Below are 15,805 nucleotides of genomic sequence, written 5' to 3' on the forward strand. Positions count from 1 at the left end.
TTACCCAATCATTATTTCTTTAGGCATCTTCAGCTCGGACATGCTTTTCCTAACCAATTTGGGTCTCAGTGAATAGTAATCCTACATTCCAACCTGGAAACAGTACTCTGATATAATGAACTGGAAAACCCCTCATCTAACATATATAACACACTACTGCCATCAATGCATTTTGTTCTTGAAACTCTAGAGGCTAAATGGCGTGCAGACTTTCCTGAACTAGATATGGAAGATAGGGAAGACACGTGGGAATACCCCTTTCTTCAATCAGTAGCTGTAAAAGGACCGCTCAATCCAATTTAAGCTTCTACATCAGGTTTATCTAACTCCGCAACGGCTGAATAAAATTTATCTGGGGGCCTATCCTAGCTGTTGGAAATGTGGTCATTTGGAGGCAGGTTTCTGTCATGGTCTTGTCTCAAACTGCACTCTTTCTGGGAGGAAGTAGTGCAGTTTATAGCCTCGCTATTAACAATGACAATCCCACGGACTATATTGGTTTGTTTGTTGGGCTAACAAAACCCTTAAAGGACTGCTGCTCTTTTATGCCCGTAAGGCAATACTATTAACATGGAAACAACCAGAGACTCCCTCCCTGAATTTTTGGAAAACTCTGATTAATTCTGCAATTCCATTGTTTAAAGCTACATACCACTCTTGTGGATGTATTGCTAAATTCGACAAAGTATGTAAAATGGAAAATATGGCTGGAATACTCTTCCACAAATGCTGCTGAACAATAGGGGCTGAATCTGTTGATCTCTAATTCCTCTCTTTATACTATTACCATCTAAAACTCTTTATTATTCATATTTACATTATTCCTCTGTTTTAAACCTACAGTATACTAAGCCTAGTACACAAGCGCCCTCCTGGGATATTTCATTCCTATTGAAGTGTAGCACATTTTAATCTCACTCCTTTATCAAATTTAAAGACTGAGCAACTGAATTTTAGGTTGTCTACTGTCCTGTGTAGTAGCTAACCTGTTGATAAGTACCGGTTTATAAATTTGTATTTCTCTAACCCTGGGAATGCCCAAAGGATCTGTTTTGTAACAATTTTTTTTTGAAAATATCAAGAATTACAAAATAAAAATAAAAAGGGATTTTACAGTGAGCACATGTACATTCAGGGACACAGGATGTCTTAAATATTTAGCACGTCTAAAGCAGTCCAAAAGTGATGGGCAACACAGCAAACATTTCCTAAGAAGCCCATGAAAACCAAAAATGGTTCAACCCAAGACAGACCATTAGCTTGATTGATCGCCTCTGTGAACCATTTAGAGATGTTGGAATGAGAAATAAATGCAACCTTACAGGATCCATCAGGGATTACAAAATGTGAAACTGTCATACTGAATGAAGCAGTGGCTAAGAGAAGGACTTTGGCAGCACAAACCACATCCAGACAATGGAGAGAAATTTCTTTTAGGTGAATTGGAACCAGACGAGGAGTGAGAAAAAAAGGCATGTACTGATCCCATAGAGCCACCAGAGCAACCAATGAGGAGTCCTCTTGTCTGGAGACAAACCTGTTCAGTTTGAACCTGCAAGCTAGGAGGTCCACATCTAACTAGAATGTGAAGTTCTGCCCAGTACAGGATCCAAACTGCTTCTCTTGCCATGGTGATAGTTGTCCGTTTCTTGATGTACATCACCACCGTGGTGTCATTTAAAGAGGGATTCCGCCAAAAAAAAAAAATATTAAAAGCCAGCAGCTATAAATACTACAGCTGCTGACTTTTAATAAATGGACACTCACCTGTCCCGGGTTCCAGCGATGCCGGCACCCGAGGCCGATCGACCGCTCGGGCCTCGGCTGCTGCCGCCGCCATTCTAGGTGAGGGAATCAGGAAGTGAAGCGAATCAGCTTCACTTCCCGGTTCCCTACTGCGCATGCGCGAGCCGCGCAATAGGAAATCTCCGCGCTGTCACTGGGACCCGTGTGTGTCCCAGCAGACAGCGCGGCAGGGCAGGAAATGGCGTAGACTCCCGTGGGAGTCTATGCCCGGAAGTGGGTGAAAATACCTGTCTTTGACAGGTATCTCCACCCCCCTCCCCCCTGAAAGGTGTCAATTGTGACACCGGAGTGGGGGGGGGTTCCGATCAGCGGAGGTTCCACTTTAGGGTGGAATCCCGCTTTAAATTAACTCAGATCAGATAACTCTCTAATAGGATGAACCTATTCTTCGAAGCCAGCCAAATCACTTTAAGTTCCAGAATGTTGGTTAAGGTTGGGAATCCCACAACCAAGTCCTCTGCACTGACAGGGTGCCCAGGACTACTCAGCAGGCCTTCCCAGACCCACATGCTCCAAAGAATGAGTCTGTGCCAACAACGATTTCTAAAAGTTCAGGATTCATATGAAGGTTGGAAAAGAGAAACCAAGGAATCGGCAGGGAGAAAAACTAATTCATAGTTCTGGAATATGCTTTATTTGAAAAATGCTACAAATGTTTGTAGAGATTCCTGTTGCCATTGAATACTCCGCCGTAGTTTTTTATAAGATTGTATGCGAACAACTTGACCATCCAGAAGATAGCACACATCGATTTTATTACCAATCCTGAATCCAATAACAATCATTACAGTATATACTCAAGTACAAGTCAAGTTTATCAGCACATTTTTTTAGGCTGACAACCCCCCCCCCTGACACTCGAGTGAGGAGATGCCCATCTGCAGCTGTGTCATGCAGTCTGTTTGGCGGCCGTCCATTGTAACAAAGCCCCGCCTCCTTCTCTTCTGTGATAGACGGAACACTGATACAATGCTGGGAAACTGTATCAGTGTTAGTTATCAAAGGTGGCACAGTGAGGCTGCACATGGACACTGTTCACCCAGTAGCTGCTGAATTTCCCACCCTAGGCTTATACTCGAGTCAATTAGTGTTCCCAGTTTTTTGTGGTAAAATTGCCTTGGCTTATATTCGGGTTGGCCTATACTCGAGTATATACAGTACATTCTAAATATAAAAGATAGAAAATGCTACCACTGTGTAAATTCCCTGCATCTAAGAAAGCAAAAATGTTTGCATACCTCATCTTCACCATTTGGTTTCAGATCAACTGCACTGAAGCCGTAAACACGAGAGGAAGGGCAGAACTGGAAATTAAGTCTGAAAAAAAAAAAAATAATCAACATATAGATAACAGTATAGCCGAAGACTTTTTTTTTTCTAATAGTTTTGTACAGTGCCTTGAAAAAGTATTCATACCCCTTGACATTTTTCACATTTTGTCATGTTAAACCAAAAACTTAAATGTATTTTATTGGGATTTTATATGATAGACCAACACAAAGTGGCACATAATTGTGAAGTGAAAGGAAAATTATAAATAGTTTTAAATTTTTTTTTTTACAAATCAATATGTTAAAGCAGAGGTCCACCGTAAAGTGGACCCTCCGCTCATTGGAACCCCCCCCCCCCCCCTCCGGCGCCACAATCGGCACCTTTCAGGGGGGAGGGGGGTGCAGGCACCCACTTCCGGCATAGATTCTGCAGAAGCTATGCCCCTTTCCGCAGAAACACATGGATCCCAGAGACAGCGGGGACCATCCTTATTGCGCAGCGCGACTCGCGCATGCGCAGTAGGGAACCGGGAAATGAAGCCGAAAGGCTCCACTTCCCGATTCCTATAACCAAGATGGCGGCGGCAGCACCCGAGAGACGATCGAGAGATCGGCTTCGGGGGCTGACATCGTGGGCGCGCTGGGCGGGTAAGTGTCATTATTTAAAAGTCAGCAGCTGCAGGATTTGTAGCTGCTGGCTTTTAAAAAAAAAAAAATACGGCGGACTTCAGCTTTAAAAATGTTCTTTGTAAAGCCACCTTTGGCTACAATTACAGCTGAAAGTCTTTATCTAGAGAGCAAAATTCTTGCCCAATTTTCTTTGCAAAATTCGCTCAAGCTCTGTCAGATTGGATGGAGAGCGTCTGTGAACCACAATTTTCAAGTCTTGGTATATTAACAAAATTAAAAAATAACATTTAAACAGATTGCATAATGTTGCTTCACCCACATTAGTGACTGTCCCAACTAGGTGATAAACAGTACTCGTGTTGAGTAGTAGTATATCCGTGCTGCTAGGTGCTCAAACAAGGTGCCTCCACATGGATCTAAACTCACCCCTCCGTATGGACCAACTATCGCTAGTATAGTCAAAAAGACATGTTGCGAGAACCCTGGAGATATTCCTTGTACTGACGATTCCTGAAGTGGAGAAGCCTCATGTAAGCATGAAGAAAAGGACCTCATTGCGCAATATCATTGTACAAGGTTTATTTAAAAAGTTAAAATAATATAATTACACTCACATGAATGGGTGCCTGTACCCTGGCACCCAGTGTGAATATCAGGCTTATCCACTTCAGGAATCGTCAGTACGAGGATATCTCCAGGGGTCTCCCCACATGCCTGTCGGACCATACGGAGGGGTGAGTTTACATCCATGTGGGGGCACCTTGTCTGAGCACCTAGCAGCACGGATATAATACCGCTCAACGTGAGCACTGTTTATCACTTATTTGGGACAGTCACTAATGTGGTTGAAGCAACATAATGCAATCTGTTTAATACATTTTTAAAATTTTGATAATATACCATTTAGCACGGTGTATTGATTTTTCATAAGTATATTTGCACAGCAAGTTTTTCCACTGCAGCTGTTAACTGGATTATTGTTAATAATTATCTTTGGCGCTTTGGTTATTTATCTGTCCATTTTCAAGTCTTGCCACAGATTATCAATTTGATTTAGGTCTGGACTTTTACTGGGTCATTCTAACACATGAATATGTTTTGATCTAAACCATTCCATTGTAGCTCTGGCTGTATGTTTAGGGTTGTTGTCCTGCTGGAAGGTGAACCGTCACCCCAGTCTTAAGTCTTTTGCAGACTCCAACAGGTTTTCTTCTAGGTTTGCCCTGTATTTGGCTCCATCCATCTTCCCATCAACTCTGACCATCTTCCCATCAACTCTGACCAGCTTCCCTGTCACTGCTGAAAAAAAGAATCCCCACAACATGATACTGCCACCACCATGTTTCACAGTGGAAATGGTGTATTCAGGGTGATGTGCAGTGTTTATTTTCCGCCACACATAGCGTTTTGCTTTTAGGCCAAAAAGTTCTCAACAGATCTGACCAGAGCACCTTCTTCCACATATTTGCTGTGTCCCCCACATGGCTTCTTGCAAACTGCAAATGGGACTTCTTATGTCTTACTTTCATCAATGGCTTTCTTCTCGCCACTCTCCATTAAGGCCAGATTTGTGGAGAGCACGACTAATAGTTATCCTGTGGACAGATTCTCCCACCTGAGCTCCTCCAGTTACCATGGGCCTCTTGGCTGCTTCTCTGATTAATGCTCTCCTTGCACAGCCTGTCAATTTAGGTGGATGGATGGCCATGTCTTGGTAGGTTTGCAGTTGTGCCATACTTTTTCCATTTTTGGATGATGGATTGAACACGTGCTCCATGAGATATTCAAAGCTTGGGATATTTTTGATAACCTAATCCTGCTTTTAACTTCTCCACAACTTTATCCCTGACCTGCCCTGTTTGTTCCTTGGCCTTCATGATGTTGTTTGTTCACTAAGGTTCTCTAACACACCTATGAGGGCTTCACAGAACAGTTGTATTTATACTGAGGTTCAATTACACACAGGTGGACTCAATTTACTAATTAGGCGACTTCTGGCAATTGGTTTCACTAGATTTTAAATGTTAAGGGTATATCAGCGCTAGGGACTAAAGTTAATGAGCAGCTGTGCATTATAACCCAAACACAGATAATATATGTAAAAAGAGTGCAGCGCTTAAAGAGGAAGTAAAGACAATAAAAAATTAAATAAAAAAATGATGCAACCTGCAAGGCAAAGGCATAATGAGCTAGTATGCATAACATACTAGTTCATTATGAATAACTTACCTAAAAACGAAGCCCCCGAAGCGGTTCTCAGTCTTCATCTTCGCCGCTGCCATGTATCCCGGAGTGACTTTCAGGTCTCGCTGCTCCGGCACTGTGATTCGCCGGAGCCGCGATGACGTCACTATCGCGCATGCGCGCGGGAGCCGACACGAGCGGCATATCGCAGTGATATGCCTGTGCGCCGTAGACAGCGGTGCCTGTCTTTGTAAATATCACCTAAACCGTATAGGTTTAGGAGATATTTCTTGGACCTACAGGTAAGCCTTAATCTAGGCTTACCTGTAGGTCAAAGTGGTTTGTAAGGGTTTACAACCACTTTAACAAAAGTGCATTCATGCAAATACTGACAAATATCACAATATACTAATGTGAAGATAACCAACAGTAAATAAACAATAATAACTGTGAATAAAGTTTAAAGACACGTATGCTAAACTGCATCACATGTGAATAAAGTGCAATTATGCAGACAAAAATTTCATATAAAGCTGGATTCCTTCATGGAAGAGGAGAGCGTTTGGAAATGACAATCATACACCTGACAGCGTGACACCCATCACCATAACAAAAATGGAGGATTACCAGAAAGCCAGTGACCCCTCTGACTCAGAGAGGTCACACAGCACCTGGTTGGATCTCTGATCCACTGAGAAAGAAATCCGGGCGTTCCTCTCCTATGGTCGCGGATGGTATACACCTGGAGGTTCAAAGCAACTCAGGATGCAAGATGGAGTGTAGGAAGCCTCGATATCAGAATGTCATTTATGATGAAACGATCGTCGGGATAGCTATGTACAGATGCTGATACACTTGCACGATCACTGCTTGAAACTCACAAGGATTTTATCGGTTGATTGTGACATGATCATAGCTTGGACTTTTATGTATGTGTACTGCTTAACCATTCCCCGCTGCGCTATAGCCGAAAGATGGCTATAGCGCGGGCCTATTTGCTAGGAGGGTGCCCACGGACATCCTCCTGTTTACCTGTTCCCCGAGGGGGCACATCGAGGGAAATTTGTGTTGGCCGTGTCCCTTGGACACAGCCAATAACAGATTGTGAAATTTAGCACTCAATTGACGTGTCCAATGAGAGATCATCTCAAATGTAAAAATACGAGATCATCGCTAATTGACTTCTCTCCCTACTCCCACACAGACCGCGTGTGAGGAGGGAGAGCTTCTGTGCTGCAGATTTTGTGAGTGCCAACACAAATTACAGTTAAAACACAGTAAATACAGTGCCCACTGGTGTCACAGTACCTATCAGTGCCATCTGTCAGTGTCACGAGTCACCAGTGCCACGTCATCAGTGCCTACCAACAATGTCTAGAAAATAAATTTCAGATTTTGTGAAGCTGTATAAGTTGTGCGACCGAGCTACAGGGTATACATATGCCTTCATGGTATATGAAGGGAAGGACACCCAGCTGCATCCCCCTAATTGCCCAGACTACATGGAATCAAGCGGGAAAGTCGTTTGGGAACTCATAAACCCACTCCTGGAGAAAGGCTACCATTTGTACATAAATAATACGAGTTTGCCCCTGTTCCGCAACCTTCACAGGAAGAACACTCCAGCATGTGGCACCGTAAGGACGAACCGGAAGGGCTTTCCTCAAAGCCTCGTCAATAAGAAGTTAAGAACAGGGGAGAATGCAAGCTTGCAGAATGAGGAAATTCTGGCTGTGAAGTGGAGGGACAGAAGGGATATCTACATGCATTCTTCGATCCACAATAATACCGTCATGGAGATCACCAGGAGGAATGGCCCAATCTAAAAGCCAACATGTATCCACAAATACAATATGTTCATGGGGGTGTCGACTTCAAAGACCAAATGCTCAAACCCTACAATACCACAAGACGAACATACCAGTGGTATACAAAATTATCAATTTATTTGTTTAATTTGCCATATACAACACCTACTAACTCCACTGAAAGCCCCAAACCCTTCCTTGGCTACCAGAAGGAAATCACCACTGCCCTTATATTCTTGAATAGCCCACCAGAAAACATTTGATCCAATGTGATTAGCAGACTCTCCGAATGCCACATTCCCAATAAAATCCTTCCTAGACCAACAGGCCAAAAACGTCAGAAAAAATGCTGGGTGTGCACCAGAGGAGGAGTTAGAAGAGACACCACTTATTATTGTCCCCAATGTCCTTCCCAACCAGGCCTCTGCATAGTTGACTGTTTCCACATTACCATACTTCAGAAAATTATTAGTGAAGTAGGGTAAACATAACCCTCACTTCCCGTAAAGATGGGGGTGGGGGACCCATGGACCCTACCACTATGGCCAGACCTTCTCTCTCAAGGTTTACTGATCTAGACGTTCCAGGAGGGAACGCCTAGATCAGTAAAAAAAAAAACGGATCCCACGGAAAAAATCAAGGCATCTGTTTCGTATGCCATCGGATCCCTTGTCCTTGACACAAAGTTCCACATTTGGAACTCCCCCATCTTCTGGTATATCAACAGAAACATGTCAGTGTGAGAAGGACCATTCTCCCAGGAACAATTGTTGGCGACTCCAGTAGTCTGCCTGTCAATTCCTATTCCCGGAATGAAAATTGTAAATAGGCAAGGAATGTAGTTTTCTGCCAAGATAGAATATGATTCAGCTGTACAACTTCTCGTGCCCCCTTCGTGAATGAAAAAAGCCACAGCTGTGGCACTGTCAGATTGGATCCTGATAGGACAATTCCGTAGTTTGAGCATCCAGGCCTCGAGGACCAGGTGTACTGCCCAAATCTTTAGAATAATGATGGCCAAGGTCATTACAGATCTGGACCATTTCCTTACGACATGCTTCTTCCAGGAATGCTCCTCAGCCCAGAAGGCTGGTGTCTGTTAACACCTTCCAGGTAACTGGTAGAAATGATTCCCCTTTTTGAAGATTCTTGGATATCAACCACCAATTGGGGCTCTGACGGACATTCTGGGATAAATGCATTAGGAAGCCCAGAGCTTGGGCCTTCTTGTTGCCAGTTGACAGGATACTGTTTTGCAGCAGTCTTAAACTGTGCATAAGGAACGGCCTCAAAAGAAGCCAACATCTTTTTCCAAAAATTCATGCAAAGCCGAATAGAAGGATTCTTCTTTGACTTGAGTAACTTAATCAGCTCCCTTATGGAACTGATCCTTTCCTGGGGGAAAAAAAACATCCTCTTCTGAGCTGTATCAATGATCAGTCCCAAATACTGCAATTAATGGATTTAAGGAGGCTTTCTCTAGTCTGAGAATCCAACCTAGGTATTCCTGGTAGCTAACTGCGGTGACCAAAGTTTAGATTAAGTGGGCCACCGAATTGATCTATGAAGAGAAGATCTAAATAGGCTAGTATTGTTATACCTTGAGCCATTACCCTGTAAACACTTGAGGTGGAGTAGCTAGACCAAAAGGCAGAGCTACAAACTGAAAATAAAGCCAGATTGACGCCAGAAGTTCTCCCCCTTGTGGAGGAGAATGGATATTCAAACCCGGTTTAGCTCTGAGATCCAAAATGTGTCTGACATCCCCGTACTGTTTTAGAACTGTAAAAAAAAAGGTTTGAAAAACCCTAATCCTTGCTCTACCAAGGGGACCACTGATATCACTCTTTGAGACAAGAGATGATGATCCAAGCTAGAAAAACTTCTTTTCACTGGATCTCTGGGAACTTTTTGATCTGAGAAAACTAGGAGACAGGAACTCCGACATTGTTCCTGCCAGACCATTGAAAGCTGTAGAAGTCTTCCTCCCCACTCGAGCAAGCGGGGGCGCCCTTTCATAAGGCTTTAGTATTTTGTTTTGTGGGTTACCTCCCTCAGGTCCTCTTTTGACCCTGGGACTGATCCTCAGGTTTACCTCTTGAATCCTGACGATGGAGGCCGTCGTGACTGCCTGGAGGCAGATGCCCCTGGCACTGGAGAAGAAGCACATTTAAAAGAAAAATACATAAACTTCTTAACCAGAAAAAAAGGGAACTTTTCCCATTTGAAATTCTTTGGATATACTTATCCAGATTGTCTCCAAATAACCATAAAAAGGGAAACTGGCCAAGAACTTTTTGTATGGTGCTTCGGCTGACCATCTTTCAACCATAGGATTCTATGCACATGTACCAGCCTTAGCATGAGCCGTGAGGCCTGGAGAATAGAATTTTTCATAGCGTCAACTGTAAAACAAAACGCTTCTGATATGCCAGCCAAACCCTGGGCCTGCTAACCAGGAATAACTTTGGAATACCTTTATAAACTGGTTCTAGAAGCTTACGGCACATGGAATTCCCAAGCGGTCTCCCATGCAGGTACTAACCAGGCCTGACCCTGCTTAGCCTCCAAGATCAGATGAGATCGGGCACTTTCAGTATGATGTGGCCATAGGCCTCTGAATGCCAGCGCAGGTTTGAATGACTGAACCTGCAGGAGAAATATAGTAGTTATTTTTTTTAAAGGAACTCCAACTTATCTGTTGGATCTTTTAGGATATGAGCATTGTCTACTGGACAAGTCAGGTTTTTGTTTACAGAGGATATAGCAGCGTTAATCGCTGGAACACCCCATAAAACCCTTCCTCCATAGAATAAAGTATTGAGAACTTTTTCAGAGGCAAAAAAATGTTTATCTGGGTGCTCCCACTTACATAAGCTTTCTGAGCCATAAATGGATAGAAAATGCATGAACAGATTTGGGGGGGGGGGGGGGGGGCTTTTAGTGAACTCAAAGCAGAAGTGGGCTCAGCGACTGACTGCGTTACTGGCAGTAAAAATGTGGAGCGGACCAATTCAGTGAGTGACTGAAAACAACCTTTTCTGCAAGCTTGATACTTCGCATCAGGTTCTACAGAAGAGGAAACATCATCCTTTTCCTGGTCCTAGAGAGAAAATTCGCCATCTCTTGCTCCTTGTTCCTCAATATGAGGGTCCTGAGCAATGGACGGGGACCTGTTACGCTTAGTCTCACTCTGGGATGCGATTAAAGCATCAAACTTTTACTTTAATCTTAAACCTTCTTAGTAATATACACAGGGCCTGTAGTGTTTAAGAGCAGCTGCAACACTAGCCCCTCCTGACGGTTGACCAGCCATATTACTCTCAGGAAAGGATGCCATCTTACTGGGATGGCTCCAGACTTCCGTGTGACTAAATAAGTCTTTTTAGAGCTTTATTGAGGTGTTTTTAACCCCCTTCTACCATAGCCCAATGCACAAAGCAGAGGTACTACAAGAATGCCCAGCCCGATGCAGCAGTAAAAATGTGTCAAAAGAAATGCCTGTGTCACCAAACCTGTTAATGCCACCTCTTGTGTCCCTCCACAGCCTGCAGTAACAAACAATGTGGTTTTAAAAACTTGCCCCCTCGTGTTTGGGCATCGTAGAATGCCGATGCTGCTAAGTCCCCGCTGTCTACAGCACCTTTTTTAAAGAAAGGGTTTTACCGCGCGAGCTGCAGACTACAGGTCCTCTCGGACAGAGAGACAGCATGGCGCGGGGAGGGTGCACTGATCGCACTTGTTCCTATTTTTTTTTTTTTAAAAAGACTTAGCGCTCTTTCCCCACAAAGGGGAGATTATCAGAACACAGGGTTCGCGCCATTACGGAGACTGGAACCCGCGTCACTGGCGCTTGATGACGACGTCGTATGCCCCGGAAGTGAACTTCTCTAGGTACTTCCTGTGGGCCAGCTTGGAACACAGAAGCTCCGCTTCCCTCAAGCGACACGGGTTCTGCCTTTCCCTCACACAAACCAGCCACGCTGTCGACAGGGAAAGGACACTGCCGCTCTGGGGAGCTGACATCACCCTGGTCCTGGCCCTCTCCAGGCACTGAGAACAGGAGACAGCAGCATAGACCAACTCCCCCAGCGGAGGCGCTGCTTCTGGTAGAGGAAAAAAGTTTAGTGACATGCCCCAAACAGCCTACATACAGTGGTGACATATAGGCATGACAACATTTTACAGACTCTTAAAGGAGACATTCGTAAGAAAATTCAAAACAATTTCTTAGAAAACTCCACTTACCTTTTCCGCTGCTGGGTTTTCTGTGGTAAACTAACAGACCCAAACTTCACCCTTCATGGTGGGTTCTGTTAACCTTCAGGAGCTGGGGATCCTAGAGGAAACCCACAACCCTGGACCTGCAACAGCACCCTGCCAGTAAAATTTTATGGCCTTACTACCAAAAGTATCGGAAAAGGGTCCAGCTCTCTAGAAAGAGAAGCATTCACAGGCAAAAAACTTGTTTCTTCGGATACGAGGCCTCGGTACCATTCAATTTGGCCAAAAGAGACACTTTGAATGGATCCGGTCAGCATGGCTATCCCCAGCAAGGATTGCTCTAGTGGAGCTCAGCACATGTTTACTCGTGACCAACACCTTAGACACTGGCGAAAAAACGGAGGCACTCTCACCAGTGGAAGGGGTTATATAGGGAGTGCACTTTTTAATTCGGGGCGTGCCAGTGTCCATCACCTGAAGGTGGCCTATAACCCACATAGTAACTACTATGGCTCTGTGTCCCGTGATGTACGAAAAATTGCAAAAACTTCTGGAAAAAAATTAACCATTCAAAAGACTTATTATGCCTCATAGATTATACGTTTGGGTGTTAACTTTCCAAAATGGGGTCATCTCCAACTTTCACACAGACCAAATAATATCCACTAATTTAGGTTATTTTTTTACCAAAGATATGTAGCAGTATAAATTGTGGCCAAAATTTATGAATAAAAATGAACAATTTGCAAAATTTTATCATTGAAACAAAGACAATTTTTTTCCCCCAAGATTTTCGGCCTTTTTCATTTATAGCGCAAAAATTAAAAACCCATTGGTGATCAAATACCACCAAAAGAAAGCTATATTTGTATGAAAAAAGACACAAAACTTATTTGGGTACAGTATTACATGACTGGGTAATTGTCATTCAAAGTGTGAGAGCACTGAAAGCTGAAAATTGGTCTGGGCAGGAAGGGGATTTAAGTGCCCAGTAGGCAAGTGGTTAATAAACCAGATGTTGAGACAGTATCACATACTATGTGGAGTTCTTTTGTTTCCTAAACATTCTGAAATTGAGGCGTCCTACACTGCACACACACAAACAATAGCTCAGTGGGGAGATCGCTGTACTAACATTGCAGTTAGTACATTAAGTTCATCCCAAGCTATTTTTTTTCTTTTCATTCAACCCAGTGTGCTGTGCTGAAAATAGGATTTTTTGTACTCACCGTAAAATCCTTTTCTCTGTAATTCACCGACACAGCTCCTCTCTTAGCCATTGGGTTGTAACGCCATCTTTAGGAGAAGACTAGGATTAACATGTTATGAAAAACACAGAACTTTTAGGGGGCGGTCCCTTAGGTAACAACCCCCCAGCCTGCCATGCAGCCATCAGTACGTCAACAAGCAGTAGAACGTAAAGAAAGTTAGGAGGAGCGAGTGCTGTGTCAGTCGGCGAATTACAGAGAAAAGGATATTATGGTGAGTACAAAAAATCCTATTTTCTCTTATATTCAGCAGCTGACACAGCTCCTTGCCAAGCCATTAGGACGTCCCCAAGCAGTGCAAAAAACGAGGGGTGGGAAAAAAGCATAAAAACTTCATCCACCATTGCAAGTGGGAACTAGTATAAACTTTACCCACAAAAACGACAGTGTGTGGAAAAACCACCACAAACCCAGGGTGCTCCTCAACAGAGAGACACTACCCTCAAACCGCACCAAAACTGCGGTAACAAATGCAACAGTGCATTAACTTAAAAGGTACTGCGTTTTTAACCAAAAAAAAAAATGAAAAAAGGAAAAATTGTACCGTATATACTCGAGTATAAGCCGAGATTTTCAGCCTCTTTTTTGAGGCTGAAAGTGCCCCCTCGGCTTATACTCGAGTCACCGCTGTCTGACTGCTCGATCAGCGTATCGAGCAGACAGACGGCGGACATTAAAATTCAAAAGCCGCGCCTCCTTCTCCGCCTCCGCCTGTGATAGGCGGAACACTGAATTTCCCAGCAGTCAGTGTTCCGCCTATCACGGACATCCGTTCATTCTCATACTACGGACGAGTATGAGAGGATGTCCGTGATAGGCGGAACACAGGCTGCTGGGAAATTGAGTGTTCCGCCTATCACAGGCGGAGGACGGAGGCGCAGCTTTTGAATCGTAGAATGGCCGCCGAGAAGAGCGGCGATCCATCGGCACGACACGGGACGGAGGAGGCACGGGACGGAGGAGGCACGGGACAGAGGAGGCACGGGACAGAGGAGGCACGGGACAGAGGAGGCACGGGACAGAGGAGGCACGGGACAGAGGAGGCTCGGGACGACGGCGGCTCGGGACGGAGGCTTGGGACACAGGTAGGCTGGACACACACACAAGGCTGCACGGACACACACACACACACACACACACACACACACAGGGATGGATGGATGGATGGATGGATACACACACACACACACAGGGATGGATGGATGGATGGATGAATACACACACACACACACACACACACACACACAGGGATGGATGGACGGACACACAGGGATGGATGGATGGATGGACACACACACAGGGATGGATGGACGGACACACACACAGGGATGGACGGACACACAGGGATGGACAGCCATGTCTCACCCTCGGCTTATACACGAGTCAATAAGTTTTCCAGTTTTTTGGGGGTAAATTGGGGGCCTCGGCTTATATTCGGGTCGGCCTATACTCGAGTATATACGGTATATGCAATTGCAACTACACAGCCGCCTGAAAACTTTGCGGCAAAAACAGGCATCAGCCGATGAACGTCTACCTTGCAGAATTTTGTAAAGGTGTGAACAGACGACCAGGTCGCCGCTTTACACATTTGAGCAACAAACGCTTGATGTAGGAAGGCCCAAGACGTTCCGATTGCCCTTGTGGAGTGGGCCGTGACTGGAAAGAGAGGCACCTGCCCCTTCAAGGCGTAGGCTTGTACTACAATCTACCTAATCCACTGGAAATGGTGGCCGATGAGACCGCCATGCCTTTCTTCAGACCAGCCACCAAAAAACAGTGAGTCTGACTTCCAGAAGGGAGCCGTGGCCGACAAATACATCTTCAGAGCCCAAACCACATCCAGGGCATGAAGGGCCACCTCCTTAGGATGTGTCGGCTTAGGACACAGAGATGGCAACACAATGTCCTCATTGATGTGAAACGTCAAGACCACCTTTGCCAGAAAAGAAGGTTGCAGACGCAACACCACCTTATCCAACTTGCAGGACAAGGCCGCCAGTTCCGAAACCCTCCTGGCTGATGTGATGGCCACTAGAAAGACCACTTTCTGGGAAAGAGTCAACAGAGGGATCTCTCTGATGGCGGATTTTGCAGCGCTAACAACACCGATTCAGATCCCACGGAGGTAATGGTGGATGCACTGGAGGAACTACACGATGGACCCCTGGACAAAAGTGCTCACTAGAGAGTGAGATGCCAGAGGTCGCTGAAAAAAGACAGTCAAGGCTGATAATTGTCCTTTAATGGTGCTCAAAGCTAATTTCTGGTCTACTCCTTGCTGAGGAAACATCAGGATCCTGGATATAGAAAAGGAGCGTGGATGCCATCCTTTCTCCTCACACATGGAGATGTAAGCCTTCCAGGTACGATGATATATCTTCCGAGAAGAAGATTTCCAAGCTCTCAATATAGTCAGGATCACAGAGTCCGACAGACCCCGGTTCATCAACACCTGGCTCTCAACAGCCACGCCGTTAAAGCAGGATGGAGAATCGGACCTTGAGACAGAAGGTATTCTTGCAACGGCAATCTCTGGGGAGCGTCTACCACCAGGTGCAATAGGTCTGCATACCAGGGACGCTAGGGCCAATCAGTATTACTGGGATCCCCT

General features: G+C 44.8%; 1 protein-coding gene and 1 pseudogene across 5 annotated transcripts in view; both read right to left on the reverse strand.

The window, feature by feature from the left end:
• The window catches only part of HECTD1 (HECT domain E3 ubiquitin protein ligase 1), a 267,514-nt gene that overhangs the window by 23,063 nt on the left and 228,646 nt on the right, over nt 1-15,805 (reverse strand). For all 5 annotated transcript variants that reach the window (XM_077464799.1, XM_077464802.1, XM_077464800.1 and 2 more), the window contains one exon: nt 3,045-3,123. In XM_077464799.1, coding sequence (XP_077320925.1) covers nt 3,045-3,123 — 79 coding nt within the window. The remainder of the gene's footprint in view (nt 1-3,044; nt 3,124-15,805) is intronic.
• On the reverse strand, nt 10,196-10,314 carry LOC143948980 (5S ribosomal RNA; annotated as a pseudogene).

This window comes from Lithobates pipiens, unplaced genomic scaffold, assembly GCF_037356315.1.
Source record: "Lithobates pipiens isolate NorthernLeopardFrog02 unplaced genomic scaffold, aLitPip1_a1.2 Scaffold_30, whole genome shotgun sequence".
Lineage (NCBI taxonomy): Eukaryota > Metazoa > Chordata > Amphibia > Anura > Ranidae > Lithobates > Lithobates pipiens.